The sequence below is a fragment of the Pituophis catenifer genome, unplaced genomic scaffold (genome assembly GCF_029215685.1).
Source record: "Pituophis catenifer annectens isolate HBS135680 unplaced genomic scaffold, rPitCat1.0.hap2 SCAF_9, whole genome shotgun sequence".
Taxonomy (NCBI): domain Eukaryota; kingdom Metazoa; phylum Chordata; class Lepidosauria; order Squamata; family Colubridae; genus Pituophis; species Pituophis catenifer.
The window spans coordinates 17,305,955-17,324,159 of NW_027256889.1; the positions used below are offsets into that span (position 1 = coordinate 17,305,955).

At 46.0% G+C, this 18,205-nt stretch overlaps 1 protein-coding gene across 1 annotated transcript in view; it reads right to left on the reverse strand.

Annotated features, from left to right (window-relative positions):
• Positions 1-17,634, reverse strand: part of RPS6KA1 (ribosomal protein S6 kinase A1) — a 105,754-nt gene extending 88,120 nt beyond the window's left edge. The window contains exon 1 of the mRNA XM_070950168.1: positions 17,512-17,634. Coding sequence (XP_070806269.1) covers positions 17,512-17,586 — 75 coding nt within the window. The 5' untranslated portion in view covers positions 17,587-17,634. The remainder of the gene's footprint in view (positions 1-17,511) is intronic.
• Between the last annotated feature and the right edge of the window lie 571 nt (positions 17,635-18,205).

Sequence of the window (18,205 nt, forward strand, 5' to 3'; positions counted from 1 at the left end):
TGGAGCTAGCAAGAGTGCGCTGGAAACATCTCTAGGCATCCAGAGAGACAGAACCCCTGGCCCTCGCTGGGTCAGCTGATCCACGGGCCACGGTTAAGGGGCCCAGCAGCCATGAGGTGACCAGGAAAGGGAAGGGCTGCCTCCTATGCTGGCCACCCCCTTCACTAGGGCTTCTTTTTGGGATAGGGCGTATATTAGGCCCACCCTAAAAAAAAAATCAGGCTAGGACTCATTTTCCGGGTAGGTCGTATTTTCGGGAAAACGTTTATTTTTATTTATTTGATTTGATTTGATTTTTATACCGCCCTTCTCCAGCAGGACTCAGGGCAGTGAACAGCCAAGGTAAAACATAGCATACAAAATTTAAAACAATTTTAAAAAGATATTAAATAATTTCAGCCCACAATTTAAAAACACCCCAATAAAATCAATTACAAATTAAAACCAAAAGATGGGATCAAGCCAGCCCGGCTAGATGAAATAAGTGAGTTTTAAGGGCCCGACGAAAAGTCCGGAGGTCCGGGATCATATGTATCTCTGGGGGTAGGTCATTCCAGAGGGCGGGTGCCGCCACAGAGAAGGCTCTCCCCCTGGGGGTCGCCAGCCGACATTGTCTGGCCGACGACACCCTAAGGAGCCCCTCTCTGTGCAAGCGTACTGGCCGGTGGGAGGCTATTGGCGGCAGAAGGCGGTCTCGTAGATACCCAGGCCCTATGGTAGGTGTTGGCACATTCCAACAACTTTCTGCCTACTCAGATTTCCCTAACCCAGTTTTTCTCAACCTGGAGAACTTTAAGGCATGTGGACTTCAACTCCCAGAATTCCCATGGCTGGTTGGGGAATTCTGGGAATTGAAATCCACATGTCTAGGTTGAGAAACGCTACCCTGATCAATTTATTCAGATTGAAAAAACTGCTTTGATGGTCAGCGAAATGTCTCAAATCAACAAAAAAATGCGTCCAGTTGCCATGACTCAACCTATTGATAATTCTGGGCAGGATTCTCCTTTGCTACTTGAAAAGTTAAATATTGTAGAGAATTCTTCAGCAAGAGGTCATTGTGGAAGGCAGGTGGACCAGAGAGAATGCAATCAAAGAAATCCTTTACAAGAGGAGAGTTTGATCTACCCACATGGAAAGACCTACACCCAGGAAATCAGGCACTAACAAATAGAAAAGCAAGCTGGGTTTTTAACCCAATTCTCATCCCCTATTAGCTCAAATGTAAGTCTTTCTTCTGTCCCATGTTGTTGGAATAAAAGGTAATAACGCTTAAATAAAATCAAGTTAAACATTTATATCCTCAGTGAGCAGGAAAGCAATATATTCACAAGAATGCCGAAGCCACAGGCAAGAAGCAGCTGGTTTCACCTTTCCTTCAACACCACCAAATCCTGTTTAACATCAATGGTTTCTATTATTTATTAGCCCACCTACATTCTGGCCATCATTCTTCCATCTACCCTCTTTGTGGACTGGGGTTCTTGTTTTTTTCTTTATCCTAGTTTATACTCCATTAACCTGAGCTTGTTAAAGTGTGATCTCTGCAGAAGCTGAAACTTTGCCCTCCTTGATGTTTATGTAAGTTTTTCATCAAACCCTTGTTCGTGTAAACAGAGAAGAACTCCTGAAGCCTGCAATTCCAAAGACCCAAAGTGGAATTTTCTCATCGTGCCGGTTGCAATGTTTACAAACCGAGAAGCAGAACTGTACTTCAGCCAAGGGTGGGACTAAGTTGAAGGCCAAATCTGATTTATTGAAATGTGATTCAAATGAAATTAAATTAATTAAATGCAGTTAATATGAATGTAGAGTTTTTCCAAGTGTTTAATCGGTTGCTCCTCTAATTATCCTGTCAGGTAATAATTACATGTAGGCAATCCTCGACTTACGACCACAATCGAGCCCAAAGTCTCTATTGCTAAACAAGATAGTTGTTAAGTGAGTCATCCCCCTTTTTCCAACCTTTTTTTTGCCATGGTTGTTAAGCAAATCACTACAGTTGTTAAGTGAATTGTGCAACCGCTAAGGGAATCTGGCTTCTCCCATGGATTTGGCTTCCCAGAAGCTTCCTAGGAAGGTTGCAAATGACAATCCAGGATGCCAGGACCCTGCAACCATTGCCAAGCAACCGAAGTTTGATTGTGTGACTGTGGGGATGCTGCAGTGGTCAGAAGTGTGTGTCACTTTTTTCAGTGTCATTGTAACTTTGAACAGTCATTAAATGAATAGTTGTACCGTGTTTCCCCAAAAATAAGACAGGGTCTTATTTTCTTTTGAAGCCTGAAATAAGGGTTTGGCCTTATTATTGGGGGGGGGGGTGTCTTATTATTTTTGGGGTGGAGGGGTCGGCGAGTTTGGGACTAGATGTTCTGTCATCGCTACCGCCTCCCCTCCCTGTTCTTCACGCCGGCTGAGTGGCTGGCCACCGCTGCTCTGATGTGTCCCCCCGCCGCCGCTGCCTCATGGAGCAGGACTGCAAGGCTTGTTGTGCCTTTGCACACTCGAACGGCAGCACCGCCGCAAGCTTCATCATACCGGCACAGCTGGCATCCTGCCGCTCGCAGCTACGGCGGTATGTCAAACCTCATGGCAGTGCTGCCGTTCGTGCGTACAACGGCACAACAAGCCTTGCAGAGTCCTGCTCCATGAGGTGGCGGCAGGATGAGTTTCACAAAGACTCATTTCTGACAGGTGGGGCGGGGGAGAAGCAAGACACGTGGAGCAAGATGTGGCTCCCTTCGCCGTCTCTTCTCTCCCGCCCCCCCACCGCCGGGCATGGCAGGGCTCCTGCCCCTTGCTTAGCCACCCACCGCCTTTAGGGATGCAATTCTGGGGTGGCAAGTGGGGCGGGCGAGAAGCGGGACATGCGCCTTACCTTTCAGGCTCTGTGGCGTTCCTCGGCGTTGTTTCCATGTTGTAAAACATGTTGTAAAAGAAAACTTCTCGCGAGTTCAATCAAACTTCTCGAACTCGCAAGAAGTTTTCTTTTACAACATGTTTCCCTGGACACAGCGGCGAGGAATGCAACAGAGCTGGAAAGATAAGATGCCCATCCCGCTTCTCGCCCGCCCCACTTGCCATCCCCAAATTGCATCCCTAAAGGGGACGGGTGGCTAAGCAAGGGGCAGGAGCCCTGCCATGCCTGGCGAAGGGGGAGGGGGGCAGAAGAGAAGGCAAGGGGAGCCATGTCTCACTCTATGCCTCTCAGTTCTCCTCCGCCTCACCTATCAGAAATGAGTCTTTATGAGACTCATCGCACCGCCCACACCACCTCGTGGAGCAGGACTCTGCAAGGCTTGGGGCCTTGCACACATGAAGGGCAGCACGGCCGTGAGGTTTGACATACCAGCGCAGCTGCGAGTGGCAGGACACCAGCTGTGCTGGTATGATGAAGCTCGTGGTGGTGCTGCCGTTCGTTCGTGCAAAGGCACAACAAGCCTTGCAGAGTCCTGCTCCACGAGGCAGTGGCGGCGGAGGATCACATCAGAGCAGCGGCGGCCAGCCACTCAACCGGCGCGAAGAACAGGGAGGGGAAGGCATGTTCCCCCCTCTTTCTCCCCTCCGGCCTCACTTCAACTCATTTTGGTTGCGCAGCAAGCAACCAGAGGAAATGGCAGGATCAGCTGCGCATACATGGAAGTAGTTGGTGGGGGACTTATTTGGTAGGCAGCTTATTTTAACACATGCGCTGAAAAGCCTGATTGGGCTTATTATCCAGAAAGGTCTTAGTTTCGGGGAAACATGGTAAGTCATGGGTTATCTGTATTCAATGGGAAGTAAAATTTAAGGCAATTGGCTGTTAAATTTCTGGATTCCAGACTTATACATAAGCCTTGGAAGATTATTTTTATGTACATTGGCACCTTGGTACACGCCGTTAATTGGTTCCACAAAGTGCGACAAGTGCTAAAAAGGACGAGTACCAAACCAACCATACCATGAAACCTTTTCTTTCGGCCAGGAAGGACTTCTTTTGTCAACGACCTTCCAAGCATAGCCAACTTCCTGTCTGCCTTCTGTGGTTGTACCCCACTTCCTTTTGCAGCGATCTTCCCAGCATGGCCAACTTCCTGTCTGTTCTCCACAACTTCCCCCTCTTCCTATCGCAACACATTGAGTACTAAACAAACGCCGAGTACTGGGATAACATTTTCATGTCAAAATGTTTCATGTACCAAACTTGAAAGTTGAGTACCGAGATACCGCTTTGCAATCATCGCTGCAAGATTACTATATGTGGGAAAAAATGGGGAAAAAATACCCACAATGGAGGAATGGCTGGTGAAAATGGCGGAACTAGCAGCAGTGGCAAAATTGCTTGCTTAAAGAAAGATCAACAACTACATTAATGACTGGAACTGCCTTATGGACTTTTTCCTGAAACAAGGAAAAAATGGTGATTTATGGATTTGATGATAAGAAAAGTAGATTAAGGAGAGAAGGAAATTATGATGTAACCTTAGGAACTGTGTAAAATATAAATGTACTTATAACTTATTTTAAAATTAGAAGTTACTTCTTTATTACTTTTTTTCTTTTCTATTTCTTGTTTTATTTCTTTTTCACTTTCTTATTATTTTTCTCTGTCCCTTTTTTCAATTTGAAATTTATATTGATTTCATTCTGCTGAAAAAAAAATTAATTCATTTTTAAGAGAAAATTATATATAAAAATAACTTTTAGAAATGTAAATTTCCAGTTGCTTTGAAGTATTCTGAAACAAAACCACACACTTTTGTGTGGTTAGCTCTATGTTGGCTTACCTCTCTGTGCTGTGTGCTGCTAATCTCCCTGAATTATGGTTCACTAAATTTGTTAAAACACTGCGGGACTCTAATATTCATTTCAGTGAGCATGTATAAGACAGCTGGAGGTGTTAGTGAAAAAGAAAGAAATAATGGGAAGTTTTCCCTTTAGATTCCTCTAATTCTAAAGTTGCACAGTAGTGGAATTTTTCAAAAAAACAACCACACACCCCCCGCGGTGAAATCCAGCAGGTTCTGACAGGTTCTGGAGAACCAGTAGCAGAAATTTTGAGCACTTCGGAGAACCGGCAGTGGAAATTTTGAGTAGTTCAGAGAACCGGCAAATACCACCTCTGGCTGGCCCCAGAGTGGGGTGGGAACGGAGATTTTGCAATATCCTTCCCTCAGGAGTGGGGAGGGAATGGGGATTTTGCAGTATCCTTCCCCTGGAGTGGGGTGGGAATGGAGATTTTGCAGTATCCTTCCCCTGCCACGCCCACCAAGCCATGCCCACCAAGCCACATCATGCCCACCAAGCCACGTCCACAGAACCGGTAAACAAATTTGGATTTCACCACTGAAACACACCTTTTCTTCTGTAGAGAAAGGAGAAGGAAAAAATTAAGTTCCTAATAAACATTAGACATCCCATAACTTATTGGGACATCGTTTCAGAATAATTTCGTTACTTAAACAGAGAAACAAACAGAAACCTGGGCAGGCAAAAAGCCAGTGAGGAATGACTTTTGATTTCCTGTGGGCTTCCCCACTGACTTTCCTTATGGGAAGCTGGCAGGGAGTATTGGAAATGATGATCATATCATTGGGGCTGATTACAGTGGTGTGACGGAATGGTGATACTGAAAGTAGATCCAATTTTGCAAAACTTCAATCCCATAGCAGTCTTGGGTCCTGGATTTTGGATGAATTCTTTCAAATAACCAGTGGTACCAGTATGTTGATTCAAAAATTGTTGCCCTAGGATGCACTGTTTTGGCCAATGAAGGTTCTAAACAGGCAGTGTTTTAGACGTATATAAATACACAAGGTCCTGCAACTCCAAAATAGGGAATATTTATTGCCCCACTGTTGAACCAAACCTTAAAAGCCAATGTTACAAAATCAGAGATGCCATCTGTCCTGAAGTTTGTGGAGAACTTAAGAAGCTTATAGACGAGTGCGGAATCATTTTTTACAGCAACTGAAAGTTTGCAAAGGATGTTTTAAGCGTGCAAAACCTTTATGAAGATTTGCTTACTTTTTTTTTTTCCAGACTGAAAGCAGGAGGAAATTGCATTGCCAATTTTCAGCAGTCCGCCATAGGAAGATAGATGGGGCTCCAAATGAAGGGGCTACATTCAGTCCATAGGTTGCCCATCTCTGGTTTAAACTTTGAGACTCTATAGAGCAGAGGTCTTCAAACTTGGCAGCTTTAAGACTTGTGGACTTCAACTCCCAGAATTCTCCAGCCAGCATAGGATAGCTGGCTGGAGAATTCTGGGAGTTGAAGTCCACAAGTCTTAAAGCTGCCGAGTTTGGGGATCCCTGCTATAGAGATAACAATATGTTTTACTTTGCCCAAATTATGGATGTAATCAAGGTCCCAAGGAAACAATGCATGAAATATCTTGAGTTTACAGAGGCAAGCCCAACGTAGTCCTGAATACTGTACTTGGTACCGGTAGCTCTCGACTTACAACAATTCATTTTAGTGACCGTTCAGTTACAACATCATTGAAAAAAATGTGACCTATGACCGTTTTTCACACTTCCAATGCATGATTGTAATCATGTGATCAAAATTTAGGCACTTGTCAACTGCCATGTATTTGTAGTGTCCTGGGATCATGTGATCCCCTTTTGCAACCTTCGGACAAGCAAAGGCAGTGGGGAAGCCAAAGTCAAGTAACAAAGGTGTTACTAACTTAACAACTGCAGTGATTTGCTTAACAACTGTGGCAAGGTCGTAAAATGGGGCAAAACTCACATAACAAATGTTTTGCTTAGCAGTGGAAACATTGGGCTCAATTGCAGTCATAAATTGAGGACTACCTGCATGTCACTTAATGCTAAAGTGGGACCTTCAGATGCTGATGAGCTCTATCAACAGTTCCTAACATTCTTCATTATGGAGAGGAATTCTGGGAGTTGGCTGGGGAATTTTGGGAGTTGATGTCCACCGGTCTTAAATTTGCTGATGTTGGATACTTAAATAAATACTTGGTCTCTTGTGGCAAGACAGAATCATAGAGAATTTTTGCAGAAAGTAGACAGGGAAATCAACAAACATATTTGGGCATAGGTTTTAGTGACTTGTTTGCAAAGCCGTTTTAAACACGTTTAACTAGGTTGATCGGTTTAAGTTCTGCTTTTGGGCATATCCTCATGCAACTGTTTTGACTTCTTGCATCAACTTGGAAGCGTATTTCAACAGCAGAAATACAATTTGATCCAGGGCAAGTGAGCAGGGCCATGAATTAGGATCAGAAACTCATTAAAACCTACACTGAAGCAGGACTGTCATCTCTCAATCCTGCCCATGGAGAGAAAGCCGATCCCTGTAAATCTAAAAGAACATTTTATACTGCACAGACCTGGAGGAATCAAGCTATGTTCAAATGTCCCCGGAGACTGAGATATTAGGTTGTATTATGTCATGTGCAAAGCACAGCAGTTTTTGTTAAGGGTTGATTCACAGGGGCACAAGTGCAGACCAAAAGAATTCAATTTATGTGACAAATGAATTTCTAAAAACAACTCCACAGATAAAGTGAGGGAGCTTTGGGATCTGTAAAGGAAGATTTTCAGCTTGTTCCAAATATTCTGGCCAGAGCACTTTAGGAAATCCTCTGACAATTGCAGCAGCACAAAACGGATACACATTACAGAGGAAGTATGCATCAAGGTCAGTAGTATAGTTGGGGCATGTGGTTTGTGTGTGTGAGAGAGAGAGGGAGGGGGAGAGAGAGAAAATGAGAATGTGTTTTGCTCTTTGCACTGGTCTGTTCTTTGATGGGTAACAGGGATTGCTGCAAGGAGAACACTGAAGGAACTCAAGTGTATTCTCCTGGAGTTACCAATATACAATCAAAACTACAGAAAGGAGATCTCAAAAGTGTCAGTGCCTTTTAGGCAATGTTTATTGTCAAATGCTCTCCAATTTTTTTAAAAAAAATGTTTATAAAGAAAAATATCTGTAGCTCAGGGTTGAAATAAGGGGTCCTTTCTTACAAATGTTTCATTACCAAACTAGGTTACGTCATCAGTCGATCTGGCAATGCTACCTAGTTTGGGTAATGAAATGTCTCCGCAAGCTCAGATATCCTTCTCCAGAATACTCCCACAGAATACACTCACAGACTTTGATTGTCAATCCGACATACTGAACTCGCAGTACTGCAAACACCAAAAACACCGTATTCCTTGACTTATGACCACAATTGAGCTGAAAATGTCCACTGCTAAGCAAGACAGCTGTTAAGTGAGTTTGGCCCCATTTTATGACCTTTTTCCCACAGTTGTTAAGCAAATCCCTGCAGTTGTTAAGTGAATCACGCGGTTAATAAGTGAATTGGCTTCTCCCATTGACTTGGCTTATCAGAAGCTGGCTGGGAAACAGATTCATCTGTTTCTTAGATTTAAAAACATTTATCTCAAATGAGAAAATGATTTTTTTTTCCTCATTTGAACGAAGAAGCGTATTAAACATTGCTTAACCAAACAGATCAATAATGCTGTTCTTCAGGCTCTTGTGCCTGTTATTTAGAATACCGATTATTTGCTTTTAGTAAATTCATTATTAAAGTATTTATATTGGCAGGTGTATAAGTTTTGGAAAGGTTCAAAGTCTAGACAAGGCAGATGAAACTCAAGAGTTTGAAGTATCAGGGCTGCATCCTGCCAAAAACACACCAACCCTCTTGACTTGTGGGATTAATGAATAAACCCCAAATGGGTCAGGATTAACTTCTCTTGGAGCTATTTACTCAATCATAAAACAAAACATTTCCACCGGAAGAGGAAACCAAGCCAGCCACTTAACCTAAGCCACTGGAAATATAATATCCTTTCTTTCCCGGGGGGGGGGGGGTTAGTGTCCTGCTTGTAATTTCAAGCAAAGTTTGTGATCTGATATATAAAATAATTTTAAGATGGAGATGCTAAAAAATCAAATTTGCACAGACAGGAGCTTAACATGGTCACTGTCAGGCTTCTCCAGGTGATATTCCCACCAGAAGGCTTGCAGCCAGAGAGTCAAGGACACAGCTCTGCTGAGATTGTCACTGCGGATACAATACTTAGAAGAAAAACCCTTAATAAAACAGGAAGCCAAAATTACAAATTCAAGTATTCAAGTCATGCCTATGGCAGTTCCAAAGTTCAGATTCTACTCCTCGTTCTCTCCACTTTACAGCATAACAAATTAAGAGTTTCTGATTTTTCAGAGTGAGAAACAGTTGGTGCGTCCTTATTGTACGGCATCCCCATGGCTGTTAACCTCACCAGCTCTTATTTTCATTTATTTATATATTACGTAATCCATTTTTAGGGCCACCCATGTTGCAAACCCAAATCTGGGTGGCTAACAGCACATGAAAACAATTAAGAACCTTATTAACAAGCTCTTAGCCTCACAGTCATCACTGAAGGAGCCAAGCCTGGTCCAGTCTATAAAGGAATAGACTACAAAAAACAGTCACCTTGGGATCAAATCAGCAGACTCTTGGCTGAATTCGCACACTGCACCAAACCACAATGTAGTTCCTTGTCTATGGGCTAGTGCAGGGGTCAGCAACCTTTGGCTCCGAAGCCGCATGTGACTCACCCCTCTGCTGCGGCTCCCTGTCACTCAAAATATGCGTCACAAATCTATTTGGGCAGAGAAGCACCTGCATTTTGGGAAGGGGGAAGGCACTTCCAGCTCACCTACTATGCATAAGCTCTGAGTAAGTTGGAACTCTACAAATACATTAACATGACAAAACGAAGAGCTCGTTGCTATTTTAGAGCACTGAGAAAGCATCCCAAAATATGCTATGGTATAACAAACATTGAATTACAGGATATGAGGGTGGGCTGGCTGGCATGGTCACCCATGCCCTGAGTGACCCTGAGATGTATTGGGACACCGGTGCTTGCCCTCCTCCTCTTCCTCTTAGCCTGGTCATGGTTGCTTAATGGACTCTTATTAGAAAGCTCCTAACTGGGCTTCACAGGCCGCCTATACATACTAATTATATTTTTCTTAAGGCAAGGAAACAGAATAGTTTGAAAACCATGGTTTCTGGTTTAATATGTTGTATGAATGCAGCCAACTGTGGGCTCCACAACGTATGGTTTAGCATTAAGGATAAAGTCACAGGATAAAGCCTGTGGCTACCATAACTCAACACTTCCCAAGACATTCTAAGAATAATTTATTCTCAGTTCTCCAATTATCACAATTTTAAAGCTGCTGGTGTAGAAATTGCACGTGCCAATGCTCTCTAACAGTGAAACTGATACAGGACGGGCTTTTTTACTTTCAGAATATCCGCAAACTTTGTAATCTCTGAAAGTCCCCTAGATTTTCACAATGCTTTCTTTTAAAAAAACATGAACCCACTAAAGAGAGGAAAAGGAGTACTGGCACAGTACACTTCTCAATACAATGGTACCTGGATACTAGGCTGCTTCGAAACTCGTCGAATTTGGTACTCAATGCATTTTGACGTGAAAATGTTGTCCTGTCATACCTTCGAGACCGTCTTCTGCCACCGGCCAGTTCGCTCCCACAGAGAGGGTCTCCTCAGGGTGCCATCAGCCAAGTTATGTTGGCTGGCGACACCCAGGGGGAGGGCCTTCTCTGTGGGAGCCCCAGCCCTGTGGAATGAACTGCCCCCAGAAATGCGTAAGATCTCCGACCTCCGGGTGTCTCGCTGCGCACTGAAGACCCTGTTGTTCCGCCAGGCCGGGCTATCAATATAATAATTTTAAATTGGGGTATTTTAAATTTTCGGGGTTTTAAACCGGGCCAAATCTATTTAATTATTTTAATTTTTAATCATTGTTTTGTCTTGTGTTTTTAAATTGGCTGTACACCGCCCTGAGTCCTTCAGGAGAAGGGCGGTATAGAAATAAAATTATTATTATTATTATAGTTGTTGTTGTTGTTGTTGTTGTTTGTTTGGTACTTGAGGCACTGCATAAGGAAGTGTGGGGGAGGGGTCAACGGCAGAGAGTGGGCAAGAAGTCAGCCATGCTGGAATGGTCACTGTAAAAGGAAGTGAGGGACAGCCACAGAGGGCGGACAGGAAGTCGGCCATGCTGGAAATGTTGCTGACATCGGAAAAGGGGCAGATAGGAAGTCCTTCCTGACCAAAACAAAAGGTCACATGCCAAGTCACATGATTTGTTTGGTACTCGTCCTTTTTAGTACTCTACGTGCCTCCCGGAACCAATTAAGGACAAGTACTGAGATACCACTCTATGTGGTTTATTTAAAGTGGGGGATATTAAAAAGATGTATGTATGCACTGACAGCCTAAAGTGTGTTTACCTCTGCCAAATGACTCTGATGGTTCTTGCAGGCAAACAGCTTTTTTCCTATCCTGCTAATCCCACACCTGTTATCTGCTGAGCCCCCGAGAACCCAAGTCATTTTTTTGGCTTCCCATACTTATCTTACACCAGGCTCCCTGCCAGAGTGTTCAGATTCTACCTATAACTGTGAAGACAGCTATTAGTTTGTAATGGAATGTGAGAATGACCTTGGAAGATGGAAGGAAGAGAAAGCTGCCCAGGAAATAATCAGATAAAAGGGAAGAGGAGCCGACAAATGAGTAATGGGCAAGAAAGAAACTTAAGAAAGGATACACCCTAAGTAACGAGGTGGTAAAGAGAGACAGTGGGAGTTTTGTACTTTCAGGCTTGCAAGTTTCTGTTCATATTCTAATAATATGAATTTGTTCATCTTTTGTGTTTCCTGTCTGATCTAACTTAGGAGGCTGATATGGTTCTGATGTCATGTGAGGACGAGGCATTTAAAGTGTGTATCACTCTCATTCTGTGTAAAGATTTGCTCTTATAACTTCACTTATGGAGAAGGGCCAATTTAAGGGTCATGATTTCCTATCTGAAAAGGGCACCATTAAGCTGTTACTGGGCGGGTGGTTGGGAGGAACAAAGCAATAAATATGTTTAACCTTTTTTTTAAAAAAAAAAATACTTATCGTACATCAGTTAACTCCAAAGTATGTTTCCTTTCTTGCTTCCTGGTTGAGTTTGTTTGCTTTTGATAAATAGCAAAGGAATATGGCCTGACTTTGCCAGGTCTTGCTATTCGCCTCAAGTCAGTCAGCACTACAAACCTGATGGCAAGGTGGAAATGGGGGGAAAAAGCAAAGAACTTTTCAATGAAGGAGAATATTTGTAGCTCAAGGTTGAAATGAGGGGGTGCTTGGTGCTCTCCGAGCTTGGTAGCTTTCTTGCAAACCTTTCATTACCTAAAATAGGTAACATCGACAGTACTAGAAGAGGGTGGGGTTTGCACTCAGATTATATTCTAGTGGCTTGCCCTATGACCAACTGGAGGAGTTGGTCTTAGAGGTTCTTTACTTGGGCTGTTTACTGTTACCTTGTTTGGCAGTTCCTCAATTGGGGTATTATTTACTCCTTGATTGTTGGACTGATGCCAATAGTAAACAGCCCAAGCAAAGAACCACTAAGACTAACCTCAACAACACTGTTCGGGCAAGCCACTAGAACAGGAGTCCTCAAACTTTTTAAACAGGGGGCCAAATCACGGTCCCTCAGACTGTTGGGGAGGCCATACCTGCTGGGTGGGTGTGGCTAGGTGGTCATGTGACTGGGTGGTCATGGCCAATTTAGCAGTCCGTTAAACAATACACACAATTTAAACTTCAATTTGTTATGCTCCTGGGGGTGGAAAGCAGATTAGTGAAGGGATGTAGCTGCCTGGGAGGGGGGGGGTGAGAGACTTCTGCTTGTGTGTGTGTGTCTCCTTCCCTCCCCCCCCTCTCTCTAGGCTGGGGAGGCAAAAAACAGGCCCGTTTTTGGCCTCCCGGGGCCTCTGTGCATCCCATTTTTGGCCTCCTTGGCCTCCAGAAGATAGGTGGGGGCCGGTGGGGCGATGTGAACAGGGCGGCCTGGTGGTCCCATGCGGGCCGGATTAATGGCTGCGACGGGCCATACCCGGCCCGTGGGCCGTAGTTTGAGGAGGCCTGCACTAGAATATAAGATGAGAGAAAAGCCCACACCATACTAGACTGATGACGTTACCTAGTTTGGATAATGAAATGTCTGCAAGAAAACGACCAAGCTCAGAGAGGACCAAGGACTCCTGAAAGAATTTTTTCATCATCCTGGAGTAGAAATGTTATCTACCCATTCTTTAGTGGGCAGAAAACTAGTCTGAGATGAAATGGATTCTCTTATTCTACCTTATTTATTTTATTTTATTTAATTTGTATACCGCCCTTCTCCAACAGGACTCAGGGCGGTGAACAGCCATGGTAAAACATAACATATAAAATTTAAAAGCAATTTAAAAACATTAAATAATTTGGCTATCCAATTAAAACAACCTGGGTTAAAACAAATTACAAATTAAAATTGAAGGGATGGGATCAAGCCAGCCCAGCTAGGTGGAAAAGATGTGTTTTCAGGGCCCGACGAAAAGTCCAGAGGTCTGGTATCGTGCGTATCTCTGGGGGTAGGTCGTTCCAGAGGGCAGGTGCCGCCACAGAGAAGGCTCTCTCCCTGGGGGTCGCCAGCCGACATTGTCTGGCCGATGGCACCCTGAGGCGTACCTACCCAAGCCTAACAGATTTACACACTTTGCATGGCTCTTGGATGGTGTTGGCATCAAGAAAAGAATCCTACAGGTACCATGTTTCCCCGAAAATAAGACCCTGTCTTATATATTTTTGAACCCTGAAATAAGTGCTTGGCCTTATTGCCATGTGCTCAAAAGCCTGATTGGGCTTATTATCAGGGGATGTCTAATTTTGGGGAAACAGGGTAGTCCTCAACTTATGGCCATAATTGAGCCCAAATTTATGTTGCTAAGCAAGACAGTTACCGGTAAGTGGATTTTGCCCCATTTTACGACCTTTCTTGCCACAGCTGTTAAGCGAATCATTGCAGTTGTTAACTTAGTAACACGGTTGTTAAGCTGGCGGGGAAATTCTGGGAGTCGAAGTCCACACATCTTAAAATGACGACGATTGAAAAGCATTTCTCTACTTTGGTGCACAATTAGCCCAAGGCCTAGATCCCCAACAGGGTCCTGGGGGCACTCATCTGCCCAGAATTCTCCAACCAGCAGTGCCAGGTCCCTTGCTTCACCCTGGTTTCTTAAATTAAACAATGTTTAAAGCAAACATGATGAAGCTTCCAGCATAGCTTTTACTTGCAAAAGTGCTTGCGTGCTTCAAGGGGTTGCTTAGAAAATAATAATAATAATAATAATAATAAAAATAGCAGGTAATTGCACCCAGGATTTTCTTGGAAGGGTGCCCACTTGCCCAGAAAAAGAACAAATAAAAACAAGGAAGAGGTATACGTTGGTGGTGGTGGGGGAGGAATTAGAGAGGGTAGCAGGAAGCTTTTCTGCTTTAATGATGTCTCATTACAACTGTTTTATGAATGGGCCAATCTTCTGCTGCACCCCCTCCTGGAATGCCATTTTGGGATGCTTCTAAATTCCAAATTTAATCCCCCAGCCCCAAAAGGTTGGGGACCCCTGACCCTTAGGTTAACCCAGCGGCTGGGAAATATTGTTTCAGAAACAATTAATAAAACTGCGCACTGCCCTGGAGTCTGCCAGGCTCCCTTTGAAATGTGTGAGGAGATTGAATGCTTTAATGAGGCAACATTATTCTTTTCAAGCACAGAAAAGAACCCAGAGGAGCAAAATATTTTTCGAGTGGGGACAAAGGTGGGGTGAGAGCCTATTGCTTCCCTTCCCTTTTACGGCGCAGGAAGTTTAATAATTCCTTTGATTACTGCACTGAGCCAGCTAACCATGATGAATAAATCACAACAGTACACAGAGAGAGAGAATAAAAATGCCATTAGAAAGATCAATAGCTGATCCTGTGTGCAAGCACACCTAACTAGGCATAGAGACACACACAAGGTGTATAATTACTCCGCAGCAAAATGAAGGATACACTTCATACAGCCTTGAAAGAACTGTAATTTACTCTTTAACAGCAGTTATCAGAGCTGAACCACCAACCAGGGTTAACAAGCTAGAGGATCTGTGGTTCATCTCACATGCCTATCCGAGTGATTAGCATAATGGCCAGGTTCATATACAAAAACATAATAGGGCTTTTTAGGTTTGGCTGAGAGACTATGATTTATAAAGCATGATTTACATTTAGCATACACTTAGCTAAGAGAGTATTTTTTTAAAACAACAACAACAAAGCTTTTAATATCATTTTAAAAGTCTTCCGGCCGCGTGGAACTACAGGCCACTATCCCCGGAAGGTGGAAATCTCCATATCGCATTTGGAGTTGAACACCTTCAAAGGCAGCTTGTTCCTGTTCTGCCTATTTCTACATCATAGTTAACCTGAGAGTTAATTCTGACCTTATGTTACTGTTTTAAAATGAGTTTCAGAGTGCACAGTGATGAAACCGACATTCTCTTCCATCGGCTCATTACCTCTGCTTCCCAAAGGCTCATTAGTAGGAACCGGGGCTGCGTTCAGAATGGAAAGTGGACTTCCATCAGCCCCTGCCAGCGTGGCCAAAGCTTGAGGGCAACGTTGTCCCCAGTGCTAAGAACTTTTGTTTTGGCTGATTTCTTATTGAAATTTAAAGAGAGAGGTTTATCCAGTTCCCAACAATTTCCTGCTAGCACTGCTGGCTTCCTGCACTTGTCACAGAAAACATCACCAAAGGGACGCAGATGTTTCCCAGACCGTCTTCTCACATCCCTACTTATGCACCAGAGGATGCTTATCAAGAACTTCATGGCTGCTGTTAGGGACTCAGCTAGATGCCTTCCAGATGCTTGGATCTTCCTATTGAGTCGTGATGGCTGGGGCTGATGGAAGTTACAGTCCAAAACATCTGGAAGAGATTGTTTTCTCTGCCTAGATTTGTGGACTTTGACTCCGCTCTTTATCTTATGGGCCAGCCTAAGGCATCCGGGCAGCCAACTTTCTCCTGCCTCGCCACTCCCTGCAAGTCACCGTTCCTTATCAAATGCTTGTCCTCTCTTTACATTTGTCCTTTAGAATGAGTCTGCAGCAGCCTGCAGTTTGCTAAGCCTGCTCGGTGGCACCGACCACACTGCAGTTGTTTAAAAACCCAGCACATCGGAAGGCGCACGGGGCGAGATCAATCCCACATGCGGTCTTGCAGGTCGAGGGAATCCAACCTGGCTTTGCAAAGGGGAATAAAGGCACACCAGATCTCTTCACGGCAGCAATTTCATAGCCCTTTCACATTTATTGTCATTTACATAGAGTGCCTTGTAGAAACAAAGATTCTCTCTCTCTCTCTCTCTCTCCCTTTTCTACCTGCTTGGACCATTTTACCTGAATCCAGCCACACTTTATTTCCAACCTTCAAGATTACAGGGTTGGCCATCTACAAGGAACTCCAAGACTAGACCCCCCCCTTCCTGAAAAGCAAGCTGACCTGGAGATTTAAGTCTAGATCTCCCAGAGGTGCAGCCTAGATCCAAGACTGTCCCCCCCTTCCTACCCATGCCATTCCTTGCTGTCTAACCCCCCCAAAAAAAGTGGTGGTGGAGAAAAGCAGTCAGAGCTGCTTCACCCTGCCGGTGGGGTCCCCCCTTTCTTCTTCTTCTGCCCCCCCCCCCTTAAAACAGTCCTCCAGCCCTGGCAAGCAGACCGTTTCCTCCAGCCCAGAGCCAGGAAGAAGAAGAAACCTCTCTCCCTCCCTCCCTCCCTCTCTCCCCCCCCCTCCCCTAGGCCAGCATCACCACCCAGCCAGGTTTCTCAACTCCCTTCAAAGAGGAGGCACAGCCAGCCCCCCCCCCTCCCCGAGGAGCAGGCTCCGGAGGGGTTTCGGAAAGCCGTTCCTTAATCGGATTAAGGAGGAGGTTCGGATTACTTTAACTAGGAGGAAAAGCTCTTCGGGACGGTGCCCTTTTAATAGCTTCCCAGCACAAGCAAGCAAGCCGGCACGTTGCTTGGGGCCAAGGGCTATTATTATTTTGGGGAGGGGGATGCAAGTAGGAGCAGGGCTGCCGAGAGCTCCATAAACACCGCTTTCCCCGGGCTGGGGGGGGGGGGCAGAGTAGAGATAACGTGTCCATCTCCGGTGTTTTTCCTCCGCTTGATGAACGGCGCCCCCGGGGACGGGCTGGGGACGGCCACCGCCTCCGCTCTTTTCCAAGCCACGCTCGCTCAGCGTCCTTAAATGAGCTGGGGGGAAGGGGCGGGGGGTCCGGGCACCGCGCGGGCTGCTCGAGGCTGCCTTATTCTCCGGCCAGGTGCGGCTCCAGAGCGACCCTCCCGGGCTTTGGGGGGGGTGGGAGGACGGAGGGGTGTAGTCCCAGCCCGGCGCTGGAAGCCGCAAGCTCGGGGCTCCGCTCAGCCAGCCCTGCCCCGGGGGGAGAGGAGGGGGCTCAGCCCGAAAAGTCGAGGAGGGGGGGGGGGGCTGCAAGTCAGGTCGGGCGAAGGCGCGATGCTCCTCTCCGCTCCTCTCCTCCCACGCGCCGCCGTCGCCGCCGGGGAAATCCCCTCCCGCCTCGGCCGGCCGCCCCGCCGCTCACCTCCGCCGCGTCCAGCTCCATGTCGACCAGCTCCACCTCGGGCCAAGGTTCCGCTCCCAGCTGGGCGAGCGGCATTTTGCGGCCGCTTGGGCTAACGGAGGGAGCTCCCCGGAAAGCTCGGAGTCCGGCGGGCAGGGAGGGCGAGCGAGCGGGACTCTCCTCTGGCGCGGCGCCGGCACACTTTGCGCTTGGCTTTGCCTCGCCTTCGCCCCTCCGCGCAGCCCAGGAAGGCGAAGGCGGCGCCCAGCGGCGGCTCCTGGCGCCCCGATTGCTTGCCGCACGGCTGGCGGGGAAACGGGAGGGAGGAGCTCCGCGGCAGGCTTCCACCGGTTCCCGACGACGCCTCCCTTGCAGTCCGGGCTGGCTCTGCTCCGGGCGGCGCGGCTGGCTGGCTATTCCCCGCTTTTGGAGGTAGCAGAGCGGCTGGTCGAAGCTCCTCCTCCTCCTCCTCGCTTTCCTGGTTAACAGCCGCTCTCGTTCGGTTTAAGCGAAGAAGGTGGCCGCGTTCCCACGACACCGTGACTCGTGATTCGCTCTTCGTTCAACCCCGTCTTCTGCCTGCGGGCAACCCGGCACCTTTGCCCTGGCTGAGTCAGCCCCGCTTGTTTAATGAGCCCCGTGAATGGAGGGTGTGTGTGTGTGTGTGTGTGGTTCAGTGGTGAAGTCCAATTTTTTTTACTACCGGTTCTGTGGG